Source organism: Salvelinus fontinalis, unplaced genomic scaffold (assembly GCF_029448725.1).
Source record: "Salvelinus fontinalis isolate EN_2023a unplaced genomic scaffold, ASM2944872v1 scaffold_0081, whole genome shotgun sequence".
Classification (NCBI taxonomy): Eukaryota; Metazoa; Chordata; class Actinopteri; order Salmoniformes; family Salmonidae; genus Salvelinus; species Salvelinus fontinalis.
In genome coordinates this window covers 40,631-65,853 of record NW_026600290.1, presented here as the reverse complement: position 1 = coordinate 65,853, position 25,223 = coordinate 40,631, and the positions used below count along the sequence as shown (strand labels likewise).

Genomic DNA, 25,223 nt, shown 5'->3' with positions numbered 1-25,223 from the left:
CTCCAGTCACCAGATGGCGACGTACGTCTTTCAGGTCAGCCCTGGAGTAAATTATTGGCTGTAAGAAGTAAGAGAAAACATAACATCTGTTTTTTTATTTCTTATTAGCTCTCATGACATTGCTTGCAAGAATAAACATTGTAATTAATATTTTTCCAATCTGCGTTACCCACTCCAGTCAGCAGATGGCGATATGAGTCTTTCAGGTGATGCTTCCTGCGTGACGTATAATCTAGTGGACGGGACGGGCAGCTTCTTCAACAGCGACAAAAGGCTTCTGATTCAACCGATGCGGTGGTTTGCTAGCGAACTTAAAACCTGAACTCTTTAGAACATTCTTGAGTATATTAATGTCAGTATTTGCTTGTTAAATTAAATGCGCCAATTTGTTAAATTGATCAAGTTAACTAGGCTAATCGCTAATGCTGCACTAGGCTAATCGCTAAGGCTAAATAGCTATAGGCTAATCGCTAATGCTAAATAGCTAGCTAGCTAACATCCCGACCATGAGCTCACTAAGATATATGGAGAAAGAAGCTCTAGGGCTGAACATAATCTTAAAAGAAGAAGAGGAAGACGCTTTAAGAGTAAAAAAGGAAGAAGAGGAGACTGTCACATTAGAAAAAGAGGTGGATTTTACAGTGAAAGAAGAGAAAGGACCTTTTGGAGAGGAAGAGGAGACTGGAGATCTGATTAACACTAGTTTCAGAATCAAAAAGGAGGAAGATGCCATAGCATTGAAAGAGGAAGAACCTTTTGGAGTAAAAGAGGAAGAGGAGGCCATCTCAATTAAAGAGGAGGAAGACGTTTTGGGAGTGAAAAAGGAGGAGGCTGAAGATCTGATTACCACCAGTGAGTACTGTCTTAAAAACAGTCACAAACTATGCAGTTCTTGAACTAATGTGTTTTTTAAAGGGGCATTCTACTGTAGTTCTACACTTGAATATGTTGTTCTGTACTGTAGGAATTGTTTAAGGGGCAATCTGCCATTGGTACACAGATTTTTGGGACTTTTAAATGTATACATTTATTGAATTCTCCATGTGGTCTACATTAAGCTGCACTTCATCTAATAACACACTTTTAAAATGCAATATTGATGCATAATTTCTACTTAAAATTTCAAAGGGATGCAAAAGGCACTCATTTTGTGGAACGATCCTTTTACAATTACATCATAAACAATATTTTATAAAATGATGATGAAAGTGGACATTTTAGGACCTTTTTAGACATATTAATGCCTCTTGTAAGACTCTGTGATTGTAATAGAAGATCAGAAGTTTACAATCTGTTTGATGTTCTCATTCACACAGGAGAGAGACATGACTATCGTGGATCCTCTGGGGAGCCTCAACAACATCCTGCTGACGAGTCAGAGAAGAGTCTCTCCAGATCAGAACACCAGATGGTACAGCTTGGTTTGTTCTAGCATTCAGCTTGCTCTATCTGGGTCTGGGCTGAGTTTCTGTAAATAACTTCATGTCAACAGTGACATCAGCATCCATAATGATATGTGTCTGTGTCCCCTCTTTATGGTTACCAGGACAACGCTAGTCCTTTCACCCTCATGGAGTCCCCGTGTCGTGCCTCTCCCGGTAGCACCTTACTGCTGGTTATGAAGAGGTTGTCTGTGCTGCTAGTGGACTGCAGGAAAACAACGGGGTTGAGTGGAACTGTGAGAGGAAGAGAAGAGAAGAAAGGATCAGATTTGACACATCAAAGTAAGTGCTGTAGTTTAGTTTGAACAAATAAATAGATCTGCCCACTGGTATCTGTTACCAGGACAACCAGCAGAGTTCTGTTAGTTGACAGGAAGATAGACTGGTATCTGTTACCAGGACAACCAGCAGAGTTCTGTTAGTTGACATGAAGATAGACTGGTATCTGTTACCAGGACAACCAGCAGAGTTCTGTTAGTTGACAGGAAGATAGACTGGTATCTGTTACCAGGACAACCAGCAGAGTTCTGTTAGTTGACAGGAAGATAGACTGGTATCTGTTACCAGGACAACCAGCAGAGTTCTGTTAGTTCTGGGATCGAACCCGGGTCTGGAGTGACACCTCAAGTGCCTTAGACCGCTGTGCCACTCGGGTAGCAGCTCCTTTGTTTGGCTGACGTTGAGGGACCGGTTGTGTACCTTGCACCACGCTCGTTGTCCTCAGGGATTCTCGTCTTTATGCTCGAAGTGGGAGAACATGTATTTTAGCGGCAGGGTGGCGTTGGTGTCTGCGACATGACTAGTTTTTTTTGTGTTTTTTTTTAATTCTGTGACCGTTAGAAACACATTATGCCTCGTGACTAAATAAGTCTTTATCATTTCTATGACTACTACCACATGGACAGACTGACTACTACCACATGGACAGACTGACTAGTACCACGTGGACAGACTGACTAGTACCACATGGACAGACTGACTAGTACCACATGGACAGACTGACTAGTACCACATGGACAGACTGACTAGTATCACATGGACAGACTGACTAGTACCACGTGGACAGACTGACTAGTACCACATGGACAGACTGACTAGTACCACATGGACAGACTGACTAGTACCACATGGACAGACTGACTAGTACCACGTGGACAGACTGACTACTACCACGTGGACAGACTGACTACTACCACATGGACAGACTGACTACTACCACGTGGACAGACTGACTACTACCACGTGGACAGACTGACTAGTACCACATGGACAGACTGACTAGTACCACATGGACAGACTGACTACTACCACATGGACAGACTGACTAGTACCACATGGACAGACTGACTAGTACCACATGGACAGACTGACTACTACCACATGGACAGACTGACTAGTACCACATGGACAGACTGACTACTACCACATGGACAGACTGACTAGTACCACATGGACAGACTGACTAGTACCACATGGACAGACTGACTAGTACCACATGGACAGACTGACTACTACCACGTGGACAGACTGACTACTACCACATGGACAGACTGACTAGTACCACATGGACAGACTGACTAGTACCACATGGACAGACTGACTAGTACCACGTGGACAGACTGACTACTACCACGTGGACAGACTGACTAGTACCACGTGGACAGACTGACTAGTACCACGTGGACAGACTGACTACTACCACGTGGACAGACTGACTACTACCACGTGGACAGACTGACTAGTACCACGTGGACAGACTGACTACTACCACGTGGACAGACTGACTACTACCACGTGGACAGACTGACTAGTACCACGTGGACAGACTGACTAGTACCACGTGGACAGACTGACTAGTACCACGTGGACAGACTGACTAGTACCACGTGGACAGACTGACTAGTACCACGTGGACAGACTGACTAGTACCACATGGACAGACTGACTAGTACCACGTGGACAGACTGACTAGTACCACGTGGACAGACTGACTACTACCACGTGGACAGACTGACTACTACCACGTGGACAGACTGACTACTACCACGTGGACAGACTGACTAGTACCACGTGGACAGACTGACTAGTACCACGTGGACAGACTGACTAGTATCACGTGGACAGACTGACTAGTACCACGTGGACAGACTGACTAGTACCACGTGGACAGACTGACTAGTACCACGTGGACAGACTGACTAGTACCACGTGGACAGACTGAGTACTACCACGTGGACAGACTGAGTACTACCACGTGGACAGACTGAGTACTACCACATGGACAGACTGACTAGTACCACATGGACAGACTGACTAGTACCACATGGACAGACTGACTACTACCACATGGACAGACTGACTACTACCACATGGACAGACTGACTACTACCACGTGGACAGACTGACTACTACCACGTGGACAGACTGACTACTACCACGTGGACACACTGACTAGTACCACGTGGACAGACTGACTAGTACCACGTGGACAGACTGACTAGTACCACGTGGACAGACTGACTAGTACCACGTGGACAGACTGACTAGTACCACGTGGACAGACTGACTAGTACCACGTGGACAGACTGAGTACTACCACGTGGACAGACTGAGTACTACCACGTGGACAGACTGACTAGTACCACATGGACAGACTGACTAGTACCACATGGACAGACTGACTAGTACCACATGGACAGACTGACTAGTACCACGTGGACAGACTGACTACTACCACGTGGACAGACTGACTACTACCACGTGGACAGACTGAGTACTACCACGTGGACAGACTGACTACTACCACGTGGACAGACTGACTAGTACCACGTGGACAGACTGACTAGTACCACGTGGACAGACTGACTAGTACCACGTGGACAGACTGACTAGTACCACGTGGACAGACTGACTAGTACCACATGGGCAGACTGACTAGTACCACGTGGACAGACTGACTAGCACCACATGGACAGACTGATTAGTACCACGTGGACAGACTGACTAGTACCACATGGACAGACTTCATTAGTGTGTTTGTGGGGAGCATGCTGTTTATTTAGTCAGGCGATGCCCACATTATTCTGACATATTTTAGAATGTTAATTATGTGAATGTCAATGCATAATGCCATTGGGTAGGCTTATAAAAAAATATAATTTTTTAGCCTACTGGGGGGAGTTTTTATCTTCTATGCTGTTACAACAATTACACTTAAAATGTTTGAAATGAAGTGCTTGAAAAAGTCCCTTAAAGTCCTTGAATTTGACTTGCCGATGTCTGTCAGAACCCTGTATAGGCCACTTGCTCAGCCAGCAAATGAAAGATGAAAATCACCTGCTATTGAAATTATGCATCATTCACTTTCCTGTCAGATCGTCACCCCGGACAGTTTTTTTTTGCTTTTTTTTTTCGGGCCAGTACATTTTTGTTGCCACTTGCAAATATACCTGAATGTTGAACACTGTGTGTGTGGTGTAGGGTCTATATGTCTACCACTCCGTGTAGCCGTTAGCGATGCTAATGTCTTCAGGTAGACTGAAAGACAATTTAAAGATAACAATAAAGTAGCCTATGTCTACCTGCCAGAATCGTGATTATTTGCATCAATCCGGTGGCCATTTTGTTTGAAAAACTCCCATTGCAACTGCATTACAGACAGACTTGTGTCTGGTGGCACTTCAATTAAAGGGTAACTACACAAAAAAAAATCAAATTTCTCAGATTTTTCCTAGATCTCAAAAATGGCACTGTTGTGGTTGTCTCACCTAGCTACCTTAACTTCTCTGCTACAGATCCCTTTTATGGGATCACTTTCCTAAACAACTGCTAGAATTGCAGGGTGCCAAATGCATAAATATTACAAAAAATATTTATAATCATGCAATCACAAGTGAAATATACCAAAACACAGCTTAGCTTGTTGTTAATCCACCTATCGTGTCAGATTTTGAAAATATATTTTACAGCGAAAGAAATCCACGCTTTTGTGAATGTAGCTTTCAATGCTACAACAGCTAGCCCCAAATTAGCATGGTCATGAAAGTCAGAAAAGCAATCAAATGAATCACTTACCTTAGATAATCTTCGGATGTTTGCACTCACGAGACTCCCAGTTACACAATAAATGTCATTTTTGTTCGATAAATATGACTTTTATCACAAAAAAACACCATTTGGGTTGCGTGTTATGCTGAGAACTACAGCCTCGTTCTGGTCCTGAAAGGAAGATGAAAATTTCCAAACGTATCAGATTAAAAAATATTACTAAAAATATTTATAATCATGCAATCACAAGTGAAATATACCAAAACACAGCTTAGCTTGTTGTTAATCCACCTATCGTGTCAGATTTTGAAAATATATTTTACAGCGAAAGAAATCCACGCTTTTGTGAGTGTAGCTTTCAATGCTACACCAGCTAGCCTTATATTAGCTTGGTTAGCTTGGTCACGAAAGTCAGAAAAGCAATCAAATGAATCGCTTACCTTTGATAATATTCGGATTTTTCCACTCACGAGACTCCCAGTTACACAACCAAAGTGTATTTTGTTCGATAAATATTACTTTTATCACAAAAAAACGTGATTTGGGTTGCGCTTTATGTTGAGAAAACCAAAGCCGTGTTCCGTTCGACAAATTCCCAAAAATATCCGTTATGGTCGTAGAAACATATCCAATGTTTTTCATAATCAATCCTCGGGTTGTTTTTAACAAACATAATCAAACATAATATTTCACCCGGACCATAACCTATTCATTAAGAGACAAAAGGAAAATGGGGTGCCCCTCTCTCGCACGCAGGAAATATTCAGAGGACACCTGACTACTTTTGAAAAAATTCGCTCATTTTTCAAAATAAAAGCCTGAAACTTTGTCTAAAGCCTGGTCACAGCCTGAGGAAGCCATTGGAAAAATAATATGGGTAATACCCCTTTAAATGGAGGTTAGACTGGCCAGGGAACACAGATTAAAAAATATATATATATCACTTCCGGGTTACATTTTCTCAGGTTTTCGCATGCAGAATAAGTATTGTTATACTCACAGACAATATTTTGACAGTTTTGGAAACTTTGGAGTGTTTATCCTAATCTTTAAATTATATGCATATTCTACGATCTGGGCCAGAGAAAATTTCCGTTTACGTTGGGCACGTTATTTAAAAAAAATAATAATAATAATCTGACCTCTAGCGCTAAGAGGTTAGATGGATGCACTAACTGAGGGAAACTGTGTTTACTATCACTGTTGTGGTTGTCTCACCAAGCTACCTTAAGATGGATGCACTAACTGAGGGAAACTGTATTTACTATCACTGTTGTGGTTGTCTCACCTAGCTACCTTAAGATGGATGCACTAACAAGTTGCTCTGAATAGTGACCATACTATTCCCTTAAAACCACAGTGTAAAACACATGGGTCATGTAAACAATGGAGCACATGCATCACATGCTAAGAGCACTTCACTGTAAGTCTCTCTGGATAAGAGCGTCTGCTAAATGACTAAAATGTATGTGGAGATTTCATTCAGGTCTCCCTGTTTAACCACTCTGTTTGTCTTTGGCAGAAGACCGACCAGAACCAGAGGAACTGGAGACGTCTGAACCAGCGAGACGACACCACTGTTCCCAGTGTGGAAAGAGTTATACCCGTTTATGGAGCCTGAAAAACCACAAGAGAACACATGTAGAGAAGAAGTCTTACCACTGTTCCCAGTGTGGAAAGAGTTTTAACCATTTAGGGAATCTTAAAAACCATAAGAGAACACATGCAGAGAAAAAGTCTTACAACTGCTCTCAGTGTGCAAAGAGTTTTAACCATTTATGTAACCTAAAATCGCATGAGAGACGACACACAGGAGATAAGCCTTACCAATGCTCTCAGTGTGGTAAGAGATTTATTGAGTCAACAGAACTGAAAGTTCATAAGAGAATACACACAGGGGAAAAACCATTCCAATGCTCTCAGTGTGTAAAGACATTTTCCCGACCAGGGGACCTGAAATCACATGAGAGAATACACACAGGGGAAAAGCCTTACCACTGTTCCCATTGTGAAAAGAGTTTCAGCTGGTCAGGGACACTGAAAGAGCATGAGAGAATACACACAGGAGAAAAGCCATTCCAATGCTCGCAGTGTGGAAAGGGTTTTGGCCAGTTACGGTACCTGAAAACGCATGAGATGATTCACACAGGAGAGAAGCCTTTCCAGTGCTCTCAGTGTGGAAAGCGTTTTATCCTGTTAGTAAACCTGAAATCACATGAGAGAATACACACAGGGGAAAAGCCATACCATTGTTCCCATTGTGAAAAGAGTTTCAGCTGGTCAGGGACACTGAAAGAGCATGAGAGAATACACACAGGAGAAAAGCCATTCCAATGCTCTCAATGTGGAAAGGGTTTTACCCAGTCAGGGAGCCTGAAAATGCATGAGAGAATGCATACAGGAGAAAAGCCTTTCCATTGTTCCCAATGTGGAAAGAGTTTTACCCAATTAAGGAGCCTGAAAAGTCATATGGTGACACACAAAGGAGGGTAGCCTCACCTCTGCTCCCAGTGTGGAAAGAGTTTTACCCAATTAAGGGTCCTGAAAGAGCATAAAATAATACATACACTCTTCATGTCACTCATTTTCAGAGGATCTGAAATCACATGAGAGAAAAGAGAGGCTGTGTTCTGACTTATGGTTTTGACTGAGAATGTGTTTTTGTCATGAAATCTAATTGTATATATTAAATCATACTCACAAATAGGCCTAAATTAGTTTTTCTATTTTTCATCTTGGTCAGATGTGAACAAATGCATTTTCTATCTTATTTTGATTATAAACTTTGATTGGATACAAACTATTAGAAATGTTATAATTTGGATATTTCATAATGTAACTTAACATATAGATTAATATAATTTGTAATTTTTGATTCTAACCTTGATTCTTTGAACTTTAATCTTTAATTTTGTTTTTCATCGAGTAAATTTGTGTACTATTCAACAAGATAAAGGAGTATGAAACTGTGATGACTTGTTCTGATAAAATGTTTACATTTGAGTCATTTAGCGGACACTCTTATCCAGGGCGACTTACAGGAGCAATTAGGGTTAAGTTCCAGCTCAAGGACACATCGACAGATTTATCAGCTAATCGGCTGGGCGATTCTAACCATCGACCTTTCAGTTACTGGCCCAACACTAGACTACCTGCCGCCCTAAAGTCTTTCCTTGATTCCTTGCGTCCTCCCCCCCTCCAAAACTCATTGGAGGAGATCTGAGATGATCTTCTTCTCCAATACGACCAGAGAGGATGCTGGGAAATCAAGGAAAGACCTGAGATCTTCACCCTAGTAGATTGCTGTTCTACTGATGGAGAATGGAACCACTAAAACAGGCACCATCTCAAGTCAATCCAGGCGACTTGTTCTGTGAGGTTGCAAGATTGGATCCCCCGGGCTGACAAGGTGAAAATCTGTCGTTCTGCCCCTGAACAAGGCAGTTAACCCACTGTTTCCCGGTAGGCCGTCATTGTAAATAAGAATTTGTTCTTAACTGACTAGTTAAATAAAGGTTCAATAAAAATATGTATAAATAAATATTTCAGGCCACGCCCACTGACACCCACAGTTTAAAAACATACAATGACATGAAGACATCCAGAGTTAAACAACACTGTTCTTTTGCTACAAAGGCCCCTCTTTCTCTACAATTGGTAGTTACAGTCTTGTCTCAACGATGCCACTCCCATACGGACTCAGAAGAGGCGAAGGTCGAGAGCCAATGTGTCCTCTGACACACGACCCCGCCAAGCCGCACTGCTTCTTGACAAACTGCTCGCTTAACCCCGGAAGCCAGCTGTACCAATGTGTCGGAGGAAACACGTACAGCGGGCGACAGAAGTCAGCGTGCGTTGGCCCGACCCGCCACAAGGAGTAGCTAGAGCGCGATGGGACAAGGACATCCCGGCCGGCCAAAACCCTCCCCTTACCACGAACGACACTGGGCCAATTGTGTGCCGCCTCATGAGACTCCCTGTCGCGGCCGGGTGCAACACAGCCCGGGATCGAACACGGGTCTGTAGTGACGTCTCTAGCACTGCGATGCTGTGCCTTAGACTGCTGCACCACTCGGAAGGCCCAGGAAAACATTTTTAAACAGACTTTAAAGTCAACAATAATACACTACAAGACCAAAAGTATGTGGACACCTGCTCATCGAACATTTCATTCCAAAATCATTGGCATTAAAATGGAATTGGTCCACCCTTTGGTGCTCTTACAGCCTCCCTCCCCTCTTCTGGGAAGGCCACTAGATGCTGGAACATTGCTGCTCTTACAGCCTCCCTCCACTCCTCTGGGAAGGCCACTAGATGCTGGAACATTGCTGCTCTTACAGCCTCCCTCCACTCCTCTGGGAAGGCTTTCCACTAGATGCTGGAACATTGCTGCGGGGACTTGATTCCATTCAGCCATTAGCATTACTGAGGTCCGGCATTGATGTTGGGCGATTAGGCTCGCAGTGGGTTCAGAAAAACTATACACATTATACTACGAACCAAAAGGGCAATTTAGTGACTGGAAGGGTAAAGTGGCATGTGCTCTACACAGGTAGAGTCATATCTGTCCATGTTTCCTTTTGCAAAGTGGGCACTGCTTCATGTGGCAACACCAACACTCACCTAAATAGACCATATGCCACTGGGTGAGAGAAGTTTTCATTGTTTTTGGGCAGAATTATGTGAGGTATTATTTTACCTTTATTTAACTAGGCAAGTCAGTTAAGAACACATTCTTATTTTCAATAAAGGCCTAGGAACAGTGGGTTAACTGCCTTGTTCAGGAGCAGAACGACAGATTTTTACCTTGTCAGCTCGGGGATTCAATCGTGCAACCTTTCGGTTACTAGTCCAATGCTCTACCCACTAGGCTACCTGCCGCCCCAATTATGTGTTGTTAGCCATGTGTTTTGGTTATTGGGCAGGTCAGCCCTGGAGGAAAGTACTAGCTATATGAAGTAAAAGAGAACATAGCATCTGATTGTTTTTAAATTACTTCTTATGACATTGTTTGCCAGAATTAACGATGTAATGGAGATTTTTTACCAATCTGCGTTACCCACTCCAGTCAGCAGATGGCGATGGAAAGATTTCAGGTGATGTTTCTTGCGTGACGTATAATCTAGTGGACGCTTCAACGGCGGTAAAAGACTACTGATGCAACCACTTCGGTAGCTTGTAGCGCACATTAAACCAGTCTTGTTTACATTAATGTCAGTGTTCTTAAACATAATTCTGTTTACGTATTGACTAGTTTAAAAAAAAAGTGATTTGCTTGTTAAATGAAATTGGCTAATTTGTTCAATTGTTAACGTTACTGTACTAGGTTAATCGCTAATGCTAACTATCTAGCTAGCTAACATCCTGACCATGAGCTCACTAAGATATTCGGAGAAAGAAGCTCTGGAGCTGAACATGATCGTAAAAGAAGAGGAAGAAGCTTTCAGAATAAAAAATGAATTAGAGGATATCACATTGAAAGAAGAAGAGGTGGATATTACAGTGAAAGAAGAGAAAGAACCGTTTGGAGTGGCAGAGGAGGCTATCTCAATAAAAGAGGAGGAGGAGACTGGAGATCAGATTACCACCAGTGAGTACGGGCATAATGCAGTTCTTGAAATAATGTGTTGTTTTAAAGGGGCATTCTACTGAAGTTCTACACTTGAATATGTTGCTCAGTACTGTAGGAATTGTTTAAGGGGTCCCCAATGCAGGGTTTTAAAGGGTGATTCTACTAAAGTTCTACACTTGAATATGTTGAATATTCAATACTGTATAAATTGTTAGTTTCAATCTGCCATTGGTACATGTATTTTTTGGACTTTTAAATTTGATTTATTTAATTCTCCATGTAGTCTATATTAACGTGCACTTCATATAATATAACAGGCTTTTAAAATTCAATACTGGTGTGTAATTTCTACTTAAAATATCAAAGGGACAAAAAATGCACCCATTTTGTTGAACGACCCTCATACAGTTGCATCATAAACAATGTTTTATAAAATCATGATGAAAGTGGCCATTTTAGGCCATTTTTAGACATATTCAAGTCTCTTGTAAGACTATCTAATTGCAATAGTAGATCATCGGTTTGATGTCCTCGTTCACACAGGAGAGAGACATGACTATCGTGGATCCTCTGGGGAGCCTCAACAACATCCTGATGCTGACGAGGCAGAGAAGAGTCTCTCCAGATCAGAACACCAGATGGTACAGCTTGGTTTGGTCTAGCATACATCTTGCTCTATCGGGGTCTGGGCTGGGTTTCTGTAAAGCACTTCATGACAACAGTGGCATCAGCATCCATAATGATATGTGTCTGTCCCCTCTTTATGGTTACCAGGACAACGCTAGCCCTTCCACCCTCCTGGAGTCCCCGTGTCCTGCCTCTCCCGGTAGCACCTTACTGCTGGGATCAGATTTGACACATCAAAGTAAGTAGTTTAGTTTGAACAAATACAATAGATCTGCCCACTGGTATCTGTTACCAGGACAACCAGCAGAGTTCTGTTGACAGGAAGATAGACTGGTATCTGTTACCAGGACAACCAGCAGAGTTCTGTTGACAGGAAGATAGACTGGTATCTGTTACCAGGACAACCAGCAGAGTTCTGTTAGTTGACAGGAAGATAGACTGGTATCTGTTACCAGGACAACCAGCAGAGTTCTGTTAGTTGACAGGAAGATGGACTGGTGGATATGGATGTTATGAATATCATAACACTGAAAAAGGATTCTGCCAATGAAAAGAGAGAAACCAATAGACCATATAAAACCTTGGTGAAAGTTATCTTTAGAGAGAAAGTTTCAAGATGATCTGATGTAAGGTGCATGTTTCACATAAACATTTTCTCAAAACATTATGGATGTTACATTGTCTGTCCCAGTCAACCCCCCTTTCTTTACAAGACTCTAGAACACACAAACTAAACTCCAGACACTTCAATGTGGTCTGTATTTCTTCATTAACATCTCATCTTCAGAACTTACACTGGGGGACAGCTGTGACTGTTAAAAAAATGTTAAACAAGCTCTCTAAGCCGTTTCTATCAGCCATACTTGGCCTCCTCTGTAATGGTCAAAATGATGCTATTTCCTACTTGATCAGGTCAAATAAAGCCTGAACTCCCAACATACAGTCGTAAATACAAAAATATTGACACCCTTGAACTTTTTTCAAATAATGCACCATTTCTTGGGCTCCCGAGTGGCACAGCAGTCTAAGGCACTGCATCTCAGTGCTAGAGGTGTCACTACAGACCCTGGTTTGATTCCAGGCTGTATCACAACCGGCTGTAATTGGGAGTCCCATAGGGCGGCGCGCGATTGGCCCAGCGTCGTCCTGTTTTGGCCGGGGTAGGCCAGTCGTCGTCCGGGTTTGGCCGGGGTATGCCAGTCGTCGTCCGGGTTTGGCCGGGGTAGGCCAGTCGTTGGCCGGGGTAGGCCAGTCATTGTAAATAAGAATTGGTTCTTAACTGACGTGCCTCGTTAAATAAAGGTTACATAAAATCTTCCAAAACTGTTCGTATTAAAACATATTTTGGTGTCCACATATGTCTTCGGTTTACAGTTGAACAAAACAAAATAATCTGAATAATTGACTAAATGTTAGCTTTTTCCACAAAGAAATTCCAATATTATTGACACCTTCTAGAAGCAGTTAGAAATAATGAGATTTCAAGCTGCTGATTCTCCTTTACTTTGGAATAGAACTCACCTGTGGTGAGTTGCAGGTGCCTGAAATATAAAAATCACTCATTGAGCCAGTTTGACTAGAGAAAAGGACTCATTCAGCCAGTTTGACTAGAGAAAAGGACTCATTCTGCTGTTTGGTGTCACTATGTGTACCACAATGAGCATGGACAAAAAGAAAGAAAACCAGAGAATTATCTGAGGTCAGACACAAGATTGTAGCCAACGATGTTCCTGTATCCACCGTACGTAATGTTATCAAGATGTTTAAGGCCCATGCCACTGTAGTCAACCTCACTGGACGTGGCCACAGGATGTTTAAGGCCCATGCCACTGTAGTCAACCGCACTGGACGTGGCCAGAAGATGTTTAAGGCCCATGCCACTGTAGTCAACCTCACTGGACGTGGCCACAGGATGTTTAAGGCCCATGCCACTGTAGTCAACCGCACTGGACGTGGCCGCAAGATGTTTAAGGCCCATGACACTGTAGTCAACCTCACTGGACGTGGCCAGAAGATGTTTAAGGCCCATGCCACTGTAGTCAACCTCACTGGACGTGGCCACAGGATGTTTAAGGCCCATGCCACTGTAGTCAACCGCACTGGACGTGGCCAGAAGATGTTTAAGGCCCATGCCACTGTAGTCAACCTCACTGGACGTGGCCACAGGATGTTTAAGGCCCATGCCACTGTAGTCAACCTCACTGGACGTGGCCACAAGATGTTTAAGACCCATGCCACTGTAGTCAACCTCACTGGATGTGGCCACAACAGAACACTTGATGGGAGATTGCAGTGAAGGATTGTTCCTATAGTGGAGAAAAGCACCTTGATCAACTGCCAAACAGATTCAAGCTGACCTTCAGACACGAGATACGACAGTTTCAACTCGTTCCATCCGTCGCCAACTCAGTGAAAGGGGGTTATATGGTAGGAGACCCAGGAAGGACCCCACTGCTGAGAGGGCAGGCCCGTGGTGAAGGTGTGTTACATGTCAAAACCCCTCCATTACAAATCTAGATGATTCTATTGTCAACAAGACATGGTATCAGGCCCGTAGTGAAGGGGTGTTACGGAGGGGTGGCAGGCCCGTAGTGAAGGGGTGTTACATGTCAACATGTACGTTTATATTCATAATATATATATATTATACTGTATATAATGTACCTTACTGCTAGGACTAACTGGTGGTGTTAAATAGCTGTATATAATGTACCCTTACTGCTGGGACTAACTGGTGGTGTTAAATAGCTGTATGTAATGTACCCTTACTGCTAGGACTAACTGGTGGTGTTAAATAGCTGTATGTAATCTACCCTTACTGCTAGGACTAACTGGTGGTGTTAAATAGCTGTATATAATGTACCCTTACTGCTGGGACTAACTGGTGGTGTTAAATAGCTGTATATAATGTACCCTTACTGCTGGGACTAACTGGTGGTGTTAAATAGCTGTATATAATGTACCCTTACTGCTAGGACTAACTGGTGGTGTTAAATAGCTGTATATAATGTACCCTTACTGCTGGGACTAACTGGTGGTGTTAAATAGCTGAATATAATGTACCCTTACTGCTAGGACTAACTGGTGGTGTTAAATAGCTGTATATAATGTACCCTTACTGCTAGGACTAACTGGTGGTGTTAAATAGCTGTATGTAATGTACCCTTACTGCTAGGACTAACTGGTGGTGTTAAATAGCTGTATGTAATGTACCCTTACTGCTAGGACTAACTGGTGGTGTTAAATAGCTGTATATAATGTACCCTTACTGCTAGGACTAACTGGTGGTGTTAAATAGCTGTATGTAATGTACCCTTACTGCTGGACTAACTGGTGGTGTTAAATAGCTGTATGTAATGTACCCTTACTGCTAGGACTAACTGGTGATGTTAAATAGCTGTATATAATGTACCTGTATTTTTTTTGTCAAGTTTATGAATAGTTTTCGATAAGAAAAGGTGCCTTTACAAGATGGCGCCGGACAGATTGCTTGACGTTATGGACACTTCTCATTGTATAAGCACGATTTGTGCCGCTAAATATGCACATTTTCGAACAAACTCTATATGCATTGTGTAATATGATGTTACAGGACTGTCATCTGAAGAATTCTGAGAAGGTTAGTGAAACAATTAATATATTTTGGTGGTTTATACGTTATAGCTATTTTTGCCTTGAATCAATGCTGTTGTTATGTTTGCTATTGTGCTAAGCTAATATAACGCTATATTGTGTTTTCCCTGTAAAACACTTGATAAATCGGAAATATTGTCTGGAATCACAAGATGCCTGTCTTTCAATTGCTGTACACTATGTATTTTTCAGAAATGTTTTATGATGAGTATTTAGTTATTTGGCGTTGGTGTCTAATTTTTCTGTCTGCTTTCGGTGCAATTTCTGACTGTAGCTGCAATGTAAACTATGATTTATACCTGAAATATGCACATTTTTCTAACAAAACATATGCTATGCAATAAATATGTTATCAGACTGTCATCTGATGAAGTTGTTTCTTGGTTAGTGGCTATTTATATCTTTATTTGGTCGAATTTGTGATAGCTACTGATGTAGTAAAAAACTGATGCAGTAAAAATAGTGGTGTCTTTTGCTAACGTGGTTAGCTAATAGATTTACATATCGTGTCTTCCCTGTAAAACATTTTAAAAATCGGACATGTTGGCTTGATTCACAAGATGTGTACCTTTCATCTGGTGTCTTGGACTTGTTAATGTGTGAAAGTTAAGTTAAATATTAAAAAAAATATATCTTTTGAATTTCGCGCCCTGCACTTTGAGCTGGCTGTTGTCATAAGTGTACCGACGTCGGGCTTGCACGCCAAACAGGTTAATGCAACCGCTGTTTCCAAAAAAAAATGCTGAAAAAGCATATTCTGAGTACGGCGCTCAGGGCCCAATCCAGCCAAAGAAATATTCGCCATGTTGGAGTCAACAGAGGTTAGAAATAACATTATAAATATTCACTTACCTTTGATGATCTTCATCTGAATGCACTCCCAGGAATCCCAGTTCAACAATAAATGACTGATTTGTTCCATAAAGTTCCATAAAGTCCATAATTTATGTCCAAATAGCCACTGTTGTTAACGTGTTCAGCCCAGTAATCCATCTAAACTAGGTCCAGACAAAAACTCAAAGTACCGTTACATGTCGTAGAAACAAACCTCAGATTTCCCACTTCCTGGTTGGATTTTTTCTCAGGTTTTCGCCTGCCATATGAGTTCTGTTATACTCACCGACATCATTCAAACAGTTTTAGAAACTTCATGGTGTTTTCTATCCAAATCTACTAATTATATGCATATTCTAGCTTTTATGGCTGAGTAGAAGGCAGGTTAATTTGGGCATGCTTTTCATCCAAAATTCCGGATGCTGCCCCCGTACCCTAGTGGAGTTGAATGATATTTGCCCTATATCTTGATGTACTTTTTTTTTGTTAAAGGCTCCATTGTTAGGGCAAATAGGAGACTGGACGCTGGACAGCCTTGACAAGTACCACTCTTCATATGTTATGGGTATGCTTGTCACCTGCAAGGACTAGGAAGTTTAAAATAAAATAAAAACTAACCAAATAGCCCCAAGCACAGGCAAAACCCTAGAGTATAACTGGGTGACAAATTCACCTTTCAGCAGGACAATAACCCAATACACAAGGCCAGATATACAGTGCATTCGTAAAGTTTTCAGACCCCTTGACTTTTTTACAAATTTTGTTACGTTACTGCCTTATTCTAAAATTGGTTAAATCGTTTTTTTAATTGCTCTTAACTGCTAGGCTACCTACAGCCCATTAAACCACATGATAAGATACTTTTATCACATGGTTTCATTCAAGTCTCTGTTTAATATTTAACTTGAAACTGTTTGTCTTTAGCAGGAGAGCGACCAGACTCTCACTCTGACAGCGGGGAGAGTCATTCAGGGGAACCAGACCCAGCGACGTCCAAACCAGCAAGACGACACCACTGCTCCCAGTGTGGAAAAACTTTTAACCGATCACAACACCTGAAATTACATGAGAGAACACACACAGGAGAAAGGCCTTACCACTGTTCCCAGTGTGGAAAGAGTTTTATCCAATCACAACACCTGAAATTACACATTAGAACACACACAGGAGAAAAGCCTTACCACTGTTCCCAGTGTGGAAAGAGTTTTAGTCAGTTATGGAGCCTAAAAATTCATAAGCGAATACACTCTGGAGAGAAGCCTTACCACTGTTCCCAGTGTGGAAAAAGTTTTGCCCGAGTACAACAGCTGAAATTACACAAGAGAACACACACAGGAGAAAAGCCTTACCACTGTACCCAGTGTGGAAAGAGTTATAGCCAATCACAAGAACTGAAATTACACAAGAGAACACACATAGGAGAAAAGCCTTACCACTGTTCCCAGTGTGGAAAGAGTTTTAGTCAGTTATCGAGCCTAAAAATTCATAAGCGAATACACTCTGGAGAGAAGCCTTACCACTGTTCCCAGTGTGGAAAAAGTTTTGTTCAAGCAGAACATCTGAAATTACACAAGAGAACACACACAGGAGAAAAGCCTTACCACTGTACCCAGTGTGGAAAGAGTTATAGCCGATCACAAGATCTGACAGTACACAAGAGAACACACACAGGAGAAAAGCCTTACCACTGCTCCCAGTGTGGAAAAAGGTTTATCCATTCACAACAACTGAAAGTACACAAGAGAATACACACAGGAGAAAAGCCTTACCACTGTTCCCAGTGTGGAATGAGTTTTCGGGTGTTATCGAGCCTGAAAAGTCATAAGCAAATACACTCTGGAGAGAAGTCTTACACATGTTCCCATTGTGGTAAGAGTTTTAAGTTGGTAGGGAATCTGACATCGCATGTGAGCACACACAACAAGGAAAAGCTCTACCAATGTTCCTTGTGTGGAAAGCGGTTTACCCAGTTGGAAGCCCTGATTATGCATGACAGGACACACGCAGGAGGGGATAAGACCTACCACTGCTCCCAGTGTGGAAAGAGATTTAATTGGTTAAGGCACCTGAATAAGCATGAAAGAATACATACACAGGAGGAGAAGACATACCACTGCTCTCATTGTGGAAAGACATTTTCCCAGTTAGAGGACCTGAAATCACATGAGAGAATAGAGAGGCTGTGTTCTGACTTGAGTTTTTGACTGATCATTTGTGTTTTTGTTTCATCCTCATGAAATCAAATTGTATGAAACCAGAATACGGTTTTACTTTTGTTATTTCATTTCGAGACATGATCATGTCTAATATCAGATTAAATATTTAAAAATGTCTATTGGGTTTTGATTATGAGCTTTGATTGGTTGATTTGATACAAGTATAAACCCTCTGATGTTGTTCATCATATGATTTTCTATTGCAAAATGTAAATTATTATATAAGTAAGTAGCCTTGCACAAGCCTTTGTGTTTGTATTTATTATGATTTGACCTTGTTTTTTTCAGAGTTCCCAGTTGTCTCGAGAGTCCCGTTATTCCACCATGTCTTGAGAGTCCCGTTATTCCACCATGTCTTGAGAGTCCCGTTATTCCACCATGTCTTGAGTCCCGTTATTCCACCATGTCTTGAGAGTCCCGTTATTCCACCATGTCTTGAGAGTCCCGTTATTCCACCATGTCTACAGAGTCCCGTTATTCCACCATGTCTTGAGAGTCCCGTTATTCCACCGTGTCTTGAGAGTCCCGTTATTCCACCGTGTCTTGAGAGTCCCGTTATTCCACCGTGTCTTGAGAGTCCCGTTATTCCACCGTGTCTTGAGAGTCCCGTTATTCCGCCGTGTCTTGAGAGTCCCGTTATTCCGCCGTGTCTTGAGAGTCCCGTTATTCCGCCGTGTCTTGAGAGTCCCGTTATTCCGCCGTGTCTTGCGAGTCTCGTTATTCCACCGTGTCTTGAGAGTCCCGTTATTCCACCGTGTCTTGAGAGTCCCGTTATTCCACCGTGTCTTGAGAGTCCCGTTATTCCACCGTGTCTTGAGAGTCCCGTTATTCCACCGTGTCTTGAGAGTCCCGTTATTCCGCCGTGTCTTGAGAGTCCCGTTATTCCGCCGTGTCTTGAGAGTCCCGTTATTCCACCGTGTCTTGAGAGTCCCGTTATTCCGCCGTGTCTTGCGAGTCTCGTTATTCCGCCGTGTCTTGAGAGTCCCGTTATTCCACCGTGTCTTGAGAGTCCCGTTATTCCACCGTGTCTTGAGAGTCCCGTTATTCCACCGTGTCTTGAGAGTCCCGTTATTCCACCGTGTCTTGAGAGTCCCGTTATTCCACCGTGTCTTGAGAGTCCCGTTACTCCACCGTGTCTTGAGAGTCCCGTTATTCCACCGTGTCTTGAGAGTCCCGTTATTCCACCGTGTCTTGAGAGTCCCGTTATTCCACCGTGTCTTGAGAGTCCTGTTATTCCACCATGTCAGAGAAAACACTGTTGATGATTGCAAAAAAGGATTTGATGAATGCAACATATTTTTCTAGATTAAAATAATATTCATATTTTTTAACTGTTAGCTACTAGTGGACGTTCATTATATACATCTATGTATTGTTACACCACGCGGGAGGAGTAAAGACCTAGTCTGTTCATTATATACATCTATGTATTGTTACACCATGCAGGAGGAGTAAAGACCTAGTCTGTTCATTTTAATATTATCTGTTAGTCTACTTGAATTAATATGAAATTGCCTTACGCACTGTTCAGATGCCGAATTTAAGGTGAGTTGAATTGAATAGAAAAATGGCACCAGTAAACATGTTGACCCTCATGAATGATGCACCGCCCCCTTTGGGCCAATCAGTGTAATTTAGCAAATGCCGGATCTAATGCAAAAACACATAATTCACCCAAGTTTCGTCAAAATTAGCCCAGTGGGGTCTGAGATATAATTTGGGTTAGCTAGACTCATATCCCTGAGCATGTGTGCCAAATTTCACCACTCTGAGTCAAACAGATCACCACCGTGTGGTAGATAAGAATGTTCTTGCATATATTGAGTCTTGACAGTCTTTGCAACATGTGTACCAAGTTTTGTTACAATACGAACATACTTGACTGATTTATGTGCCAGACCACGCCCACCTGCAGGGTTATTGGTCAAATAGCAGCCATTTTATTTTAGGTACAAGTCTGGAAAATATTGTGTTTAGAGTCTTTTGGCCATAGATGCCACATATCAAGTTTGGTGCAGATCAATCATTCGGTGCCAGAAGAGTAGAGTTTTCAGTGTTTTCCACAAAATTCCAAAGTTGGCACAAAGTCTGAAGGTCCGCCTACTTGACCAATCAGATGAGGAGTGTATTCCGATTTGCATGAAACACATTTTTTTTAAATTACATTCGGAAAGCATTCAGACCCCTTGCCTTTTCCACATTTTGTGACGTTACAGCCTTATTCTAAAATGGATTAAATATATAAAAATGCTCATCAATCTACACACAATACCCCATAATGACAAAGCGAAAACAGGTTTTTAGAAATGTTTGCAAATGTATTAAAATATGAGAAAAAAAATGAAATACCTTGTTTAAGAATTCAGACCCTCTGCTATGAGTCTCGAAAATGACCTCCGGTGCATCCTGTTTCCGTTGATCATCCTTGAGATGTTTCTCCAACTTCATTAGGAGTCCACCTGTGGTAAATTCAATTGATTGGACATGATTTTATATATAAGTTCCCACAGTTGACTTTGCATGTCAGAGCAAAAACCAAGCCATGAGGTTGAACGTAGAGCTCCGAGACAGGATTGTGTTGAGGCACAGATCTAGGGAAGGGTACCAAAACATGTCTGCAGCATTGAAGGTCCCCAGGAACACAGTGGCCTCCATCATTCTTAAACGGAAGAAGTTTGGAACCACCAAGACTCTTCCTAGAGTTGGCCGCCAGGCCAAACTGACCTATCAGGGGAGAAGGGCCTTGGTCAGGGAGGTGATCGAGGGAAAGATGAACGGAGAAAAGTACAGAGAGATTCTTGATGAAAACCTGCTCCAGAGCACCCAGGATCTCAGACTGGGGCGAAGGTTCACCTTCCAATAGAACAACGACCCTAAGCACACAGCCAAGACAACGCAGGAGTGGCTTCGGGCCAAGTCTCTGAATGTCATTGAGTGGCCCGGACTTGAATCAAGTTTATTTTTTATATAGCCCTTCGTACATCAGCTAATATCTTGAAGTGCTGTACAGAAACCCAGCCTAAAACTCCAAACAGCAAGCAATGCAGGTGTAGAAGCACGGTAGCTAGGAAAAACTCCCTAGAAAGGCCAAAACCTAGGAAGAAACCTAGAGAGGAACCGGGCTATGAGGGGTGGCCAGTCCTCTTCTGGCTGTGCCGGGTGGAGATTATAACAGAACATGGCCAAGATGTTCAAATGTTCATAAATGACCAGCATGGTCAGATAATAATCAGGAGTAAATGTCAGTTGGCTTTTCATAGCCGATCATTAAGAGTATCTCTACCGCTCCTGCGGTCTCTAGAGAGTTGAAAACAGCAGGTCTGGGACAGGTAGCACGTCTGGTGGACAGGTCAGGGTTCATAGCCGCAGGCAGAACAGTTGAAACTGGAACAGCAGCAAGGCCAGGTGGACTGGGGATAGCAAGGAGTCATCATGCCCGGTAGTCCTGACGCATGGTCCTAGGGCTCAGGTCCTCCGAGAGAGAGAAAGAAAGAGAGAAGGAGAGAATTAGAGAGAGCATACTTAAATTCACACAGGACACCGGATAAGTACTCCAGATATAACCAACTGACCCTAGCCCCCCGACACATAAACTACTGCAACATAAATACTGGAGGCTGAGACAGGAGGGGTCAGGAGACACTGTAGCCCCATCCGATGATACCCCCGGACAGGGCCAAACAGGAAGGATATACCCCCTCCCACTTTGCCAAAACACAGCCCCCGCACCACTAGAGGGATATCCTCAACCACCAACTTACAATCCTGAGACAAGGCCGAGTATAGCCCACAAAGATCTCCACCACAGCACAAACCAAGGGGGGGCGCCAACCCAGACAGGAAGATCACGTCAGTAACTCAACCCACTCAAGTGACGCACCCCTCCTAGGGACGGCATGAAAGAGCACCAGTAAGCCAGTGACTCAGCCCCTGTAATAGGGTTAGAGGCAGAGAATCCCAGTGTAGAGAGGGGAACCGGCCCGGCAGAGACAGCAAGGGCGGTTCGTTGCTCCAGAGCCTTTCTGTTCACCTTCACACTCCTGGGCCAGACTACACTCAATCATATGACCTACTGAAGAGATAAGTCTTCAGTAAAGACTTAAAGGTTGAGACCGAGTCTGCGTCTCTCACATGGGTAGGCAGACTGTTCCATAAAAATGGAGATCTATAGGAGAAAGCCCTGCCTCCAGCTGTTTGCTTAGAAATTCTAGGGACAATTAGGAGGCCTGCGTCTTGTGACCGTAGAGTACGTGTAGGTATGTACGGCAGGACCAACTCGGAAAGATAGGTAGGAGCAAGCCCATGTAACGCTTTATAGGTTAACAGTAAAACCTTGAAATCAGCCCTTGCCTTAACAGGAAGCCAGTGTAAAACGGAACCTTGAGGAACACCGAAATGTACAGTTGATTTGTCAGAGGACAAACCATTCACAGAGACAAACGGATATCTTTCCGACAGATAAGATCTACACCAGGCCAGAACTTGTCCGTGTAGACCAATTTGGGTTTCCAGTCTCTCCAAAAGAATGTGGTGATCGATGGTATCAAAGGCAGCACTAAGGTCTAGTAGCACGAGGACAGATGCAGAGCCTCGGTCTGATGCCATTAAAAGGTAATTTACCACCTTCACAAGTGCAGTCTCAGTGCTATGATGGGGTCTAAAACCAGACTGAAGCATTTCGTATACATTGTTTGTCTTCAGAAAGGCAGTGAGTTGCTGCGCAACAGCTTTTTCTAAACTTTTTGAGAGGAATGGAAGATTCGATATAGGCCGATAGTTTTTTATATTTTCTGGGTCAAGGTTTGGCTTTTTCAAGAGAGGCTTTATTACTGCCACTTTTAGTGAGTTTGGTACACATCCGGTGGATAGAGAGCTGTTTATTATGTTCAACATAGGAAGGCCAAGCACATTAAGCAACTCTTTCAGTAGTTTAGTTGGAATAGGATCCAGTATGCAGCTTGAAGGTTTAGAGGCCATGATTATTTTCATCATTGTGTCAAGAGATATAGTACTAAAACACTTAAGTGTCTCTCTTGATCCTAGGTCCTGGCAGAGTTGTGCAGACTCAGGACAGCTAAGCTTTGGAGGAATACGCAGATTTAAAGAGGAGTCCGTAATTTGCTTTCTAATGATCATGATCTTTTCCTCAAAGAAGTTCATGAATTTATTGCTGCTGAAGTGAAAGCCATCCTCACTTGGGGAATGCTGCTTTTTAGTTAGCTTTGCAACAGTATCAAAAATAAATTTTGGATTTTTCTTATTTTCCTCAATTAAGTTGGAAAAGTAGGATGATCGAGCAGCAGTGAGGGCTCTTCGATACTACTGTCTTTCCAAGCTAGTCGGAAGACTTCCAGTTTTGTGTGGTGCCATTTCCATTCCAATTTTCTGGAAGCTTGCTCGAGTATTTTCTGTATACCAGTGAGCTAGTTTCTTATGACAAATGTTTTTAGGGGTGCAACTGCATCTAGGGTATTGCGCAAGGTTAAATTGAGTTCCTCAGTTAGGGTGTTAACTGATTTTTGTCCTCTGACGTCCTTGGGTAGGCAGAAGGAGTCTGGAAGGGCATCAAGGAATCTTTGTGTTGTCTGAGAATTTATAGCACGACTTTTGATGCTCCTTGGTTGGGGTCTGAGCAGATTATTTGTTGCGATTGCAAACGTAATAAAATGGTGGTCCGATAGTCCAGGATTATGAGGAAAAACATTAAGATCTACAACATTTATTCCATGGGACAAAAGTAGGTCCAGAGTATGACTGTTGCAGTGAGTAGGTCCAGAGACATGTTGGACAAAACCCACTGAGTCGATGATGGCTCCGAAAGCCTTTTGGAGTGGGTCTGTGGGCTTTACCATATGAATATTAAAATCACCAAAAATTATAATATTATCTGCTATATTATCTGCTAGGAATTCAGGGAACTCAGTGAGGAACGCTGTATATGGCCCAGGAGGCCTGTAAACAGTAGCTATAAAAAAGTGATTGAATAGGCTGCATAGATTTCATGACTAGAAGCTCAAAAGACAAAAACGTCATTTTTTTTTTTGTAAATTGAAATTTTCTATCGTAAATATTAGCAACACCTCCGCCTTTGCGGGATGCACGGGGCATATGGTCACTAGTGTAACCAGGAGGTGAGGCCTCATTTAACACAGTAAATTCATCAGGCTTAAGCCATGTTTCAATCAGGCCAATCACATCAAGATTATGATCAGTGATTAGTTTATTGACTATAACTGCCTTTGAAGTGAGGGATCTAACATTAAGTAGCCCTATTTTGAGATGTGAGGTATCACGATCTCTTTCAATAATGGCAGGAATGGAGGAGGTCTTTATCCTAGTGAGATTGCTAAGGCGAACACCGCCATGTTTAGTTTTGCCCAACCTAGGTCGAGGCACAGACACAGTCTCAATGGGGATAGCTGGGCTGACTACACTAACTATGCTAGTGGCAGACTCCACTAAGCTGACAGGTTGGCTAACAGCCTGCTGCCTGGCCTGCACCCTATTTCATTGTGGAGCTAGAGGAGTTAGAGCCCTGTCTATGTTGGTAGATAAGATGAGAGCACCCTTCCAGCTAGAATGGAGTCCGTCACTCCTCAGCAGGTCTGGCTTGGTCCTGTTTGTGGGTGAGTCCCAGAAAGAGGGCCAATTATCTACAAATTCTATCTTATGGGAGGGGCAGAAAACAGTTTTCAACCAGCGATTGAGTTGTGAGACTCTGCTGTAGAGCTCATCACTCCCCCTAACTGGGAGGGGGCCAGAGACAATTACTCGATGCCGACACATCTTTCTAGCTGATTTACACGCTGAAGCTATGTTGCGCTTGGTGACCTCTGACTGTTTCATCCTAAC

The 25,223-nt window shown here is 42.7% G+C and overlaps 2 protein-coding genes across 2 annotated transcripts; both read left to right on the top strand.

The window, feature by feature from the left end:
• The first annotated feature begins 226 nt into the window (after positions 1-226).
• Positions 227-8,461, top strand: LOC129842967 (zinc finger protein OZF-like). Its single transcript, XM_055911688.1, has 4 exons — positions 227-852; positions 1,317-1,411; positions 1,547-1,724; positions 7,012-8,461. Exons 1-4 carry the CDS (start codon positions 507-509, stop codon positions 7,980-7,982), a joined length of 1,590 nt encoding a protein of 529 aa, XP_055767663.1. The 5' UTR covers positions 227-506; the 3' UTR covers positions 7,983-8,461.
• Positions 8,462-10,539: 2,078 nt separating this feature from the next.
• Positions 10,540-18,488, top strand: LOC129842966 (zinc finger protein 883-like). The gene is made up of 4 exons (XM_055911687.1): positions 10,540-11,079; positions 11,605-11,702; positions 11,836-11,926; positions 17,080-18,488. The coding sequence occupies exons 1-4, from the start codon at positions 10,860-10,862 to the stop codon at positions 18,357-18,359; spliced, it is 1,689 nt and encodes a 562-aa protein (XP_055767662.1). The 5' UTR covers positions 10,540-10,859; the 3' UTR covers positions 18,360-18,488.
• The last annotated feature ends 6,735 nt before the right edge of the window (positions 18,489-25,223 follow it).

Excerpts from the sequence above, each read along its gene's own strand:
- LOC129842967 (XM_055911688.1), top strand. The coding sequence starts at position 507 with ATGAGCTCACTAAGATATATGGAGAAAGAAGCTCTAGGGCTGAACATA. Across the intron at positions 853-1,316 it reads TGAAGATCTGATTACCACCA|GAGAGAGACATGACTATCGT; the intron begins GTGAGTACTGTC and ends TCATTCACACAG. Across the intron at positions 1,412-1,546 it reads CCAGATCAGAACACCAGATG|GACAACGCTAGTCCTTTCAC; the intron begins GTACAGCTTGGT and ends TATGGTTACCAG.
- LOC129842966 (XM_055911687.1), top strand. The coding sequence starts at position 10,860 with ATGAGCTCACTAAGATATTCGGAGAAAGAAGCTCTGGAGCTGAACATG. Across the intron at positions 11,080-11,604 it reads TGGAGATCAGATTACCACCA|GAGAGAGACATGACTATCGT; the intron begins GTGAGTACGGGC and ends TCGTTCACACAG. Across the intron at positions 11,703-11,835 it reads CCAGATCAGAACACCAGATG|GACAACGCTAGCCCTTCCAC; the intron begins GTACAGCTTGGT and ends TATGGTTACCAG.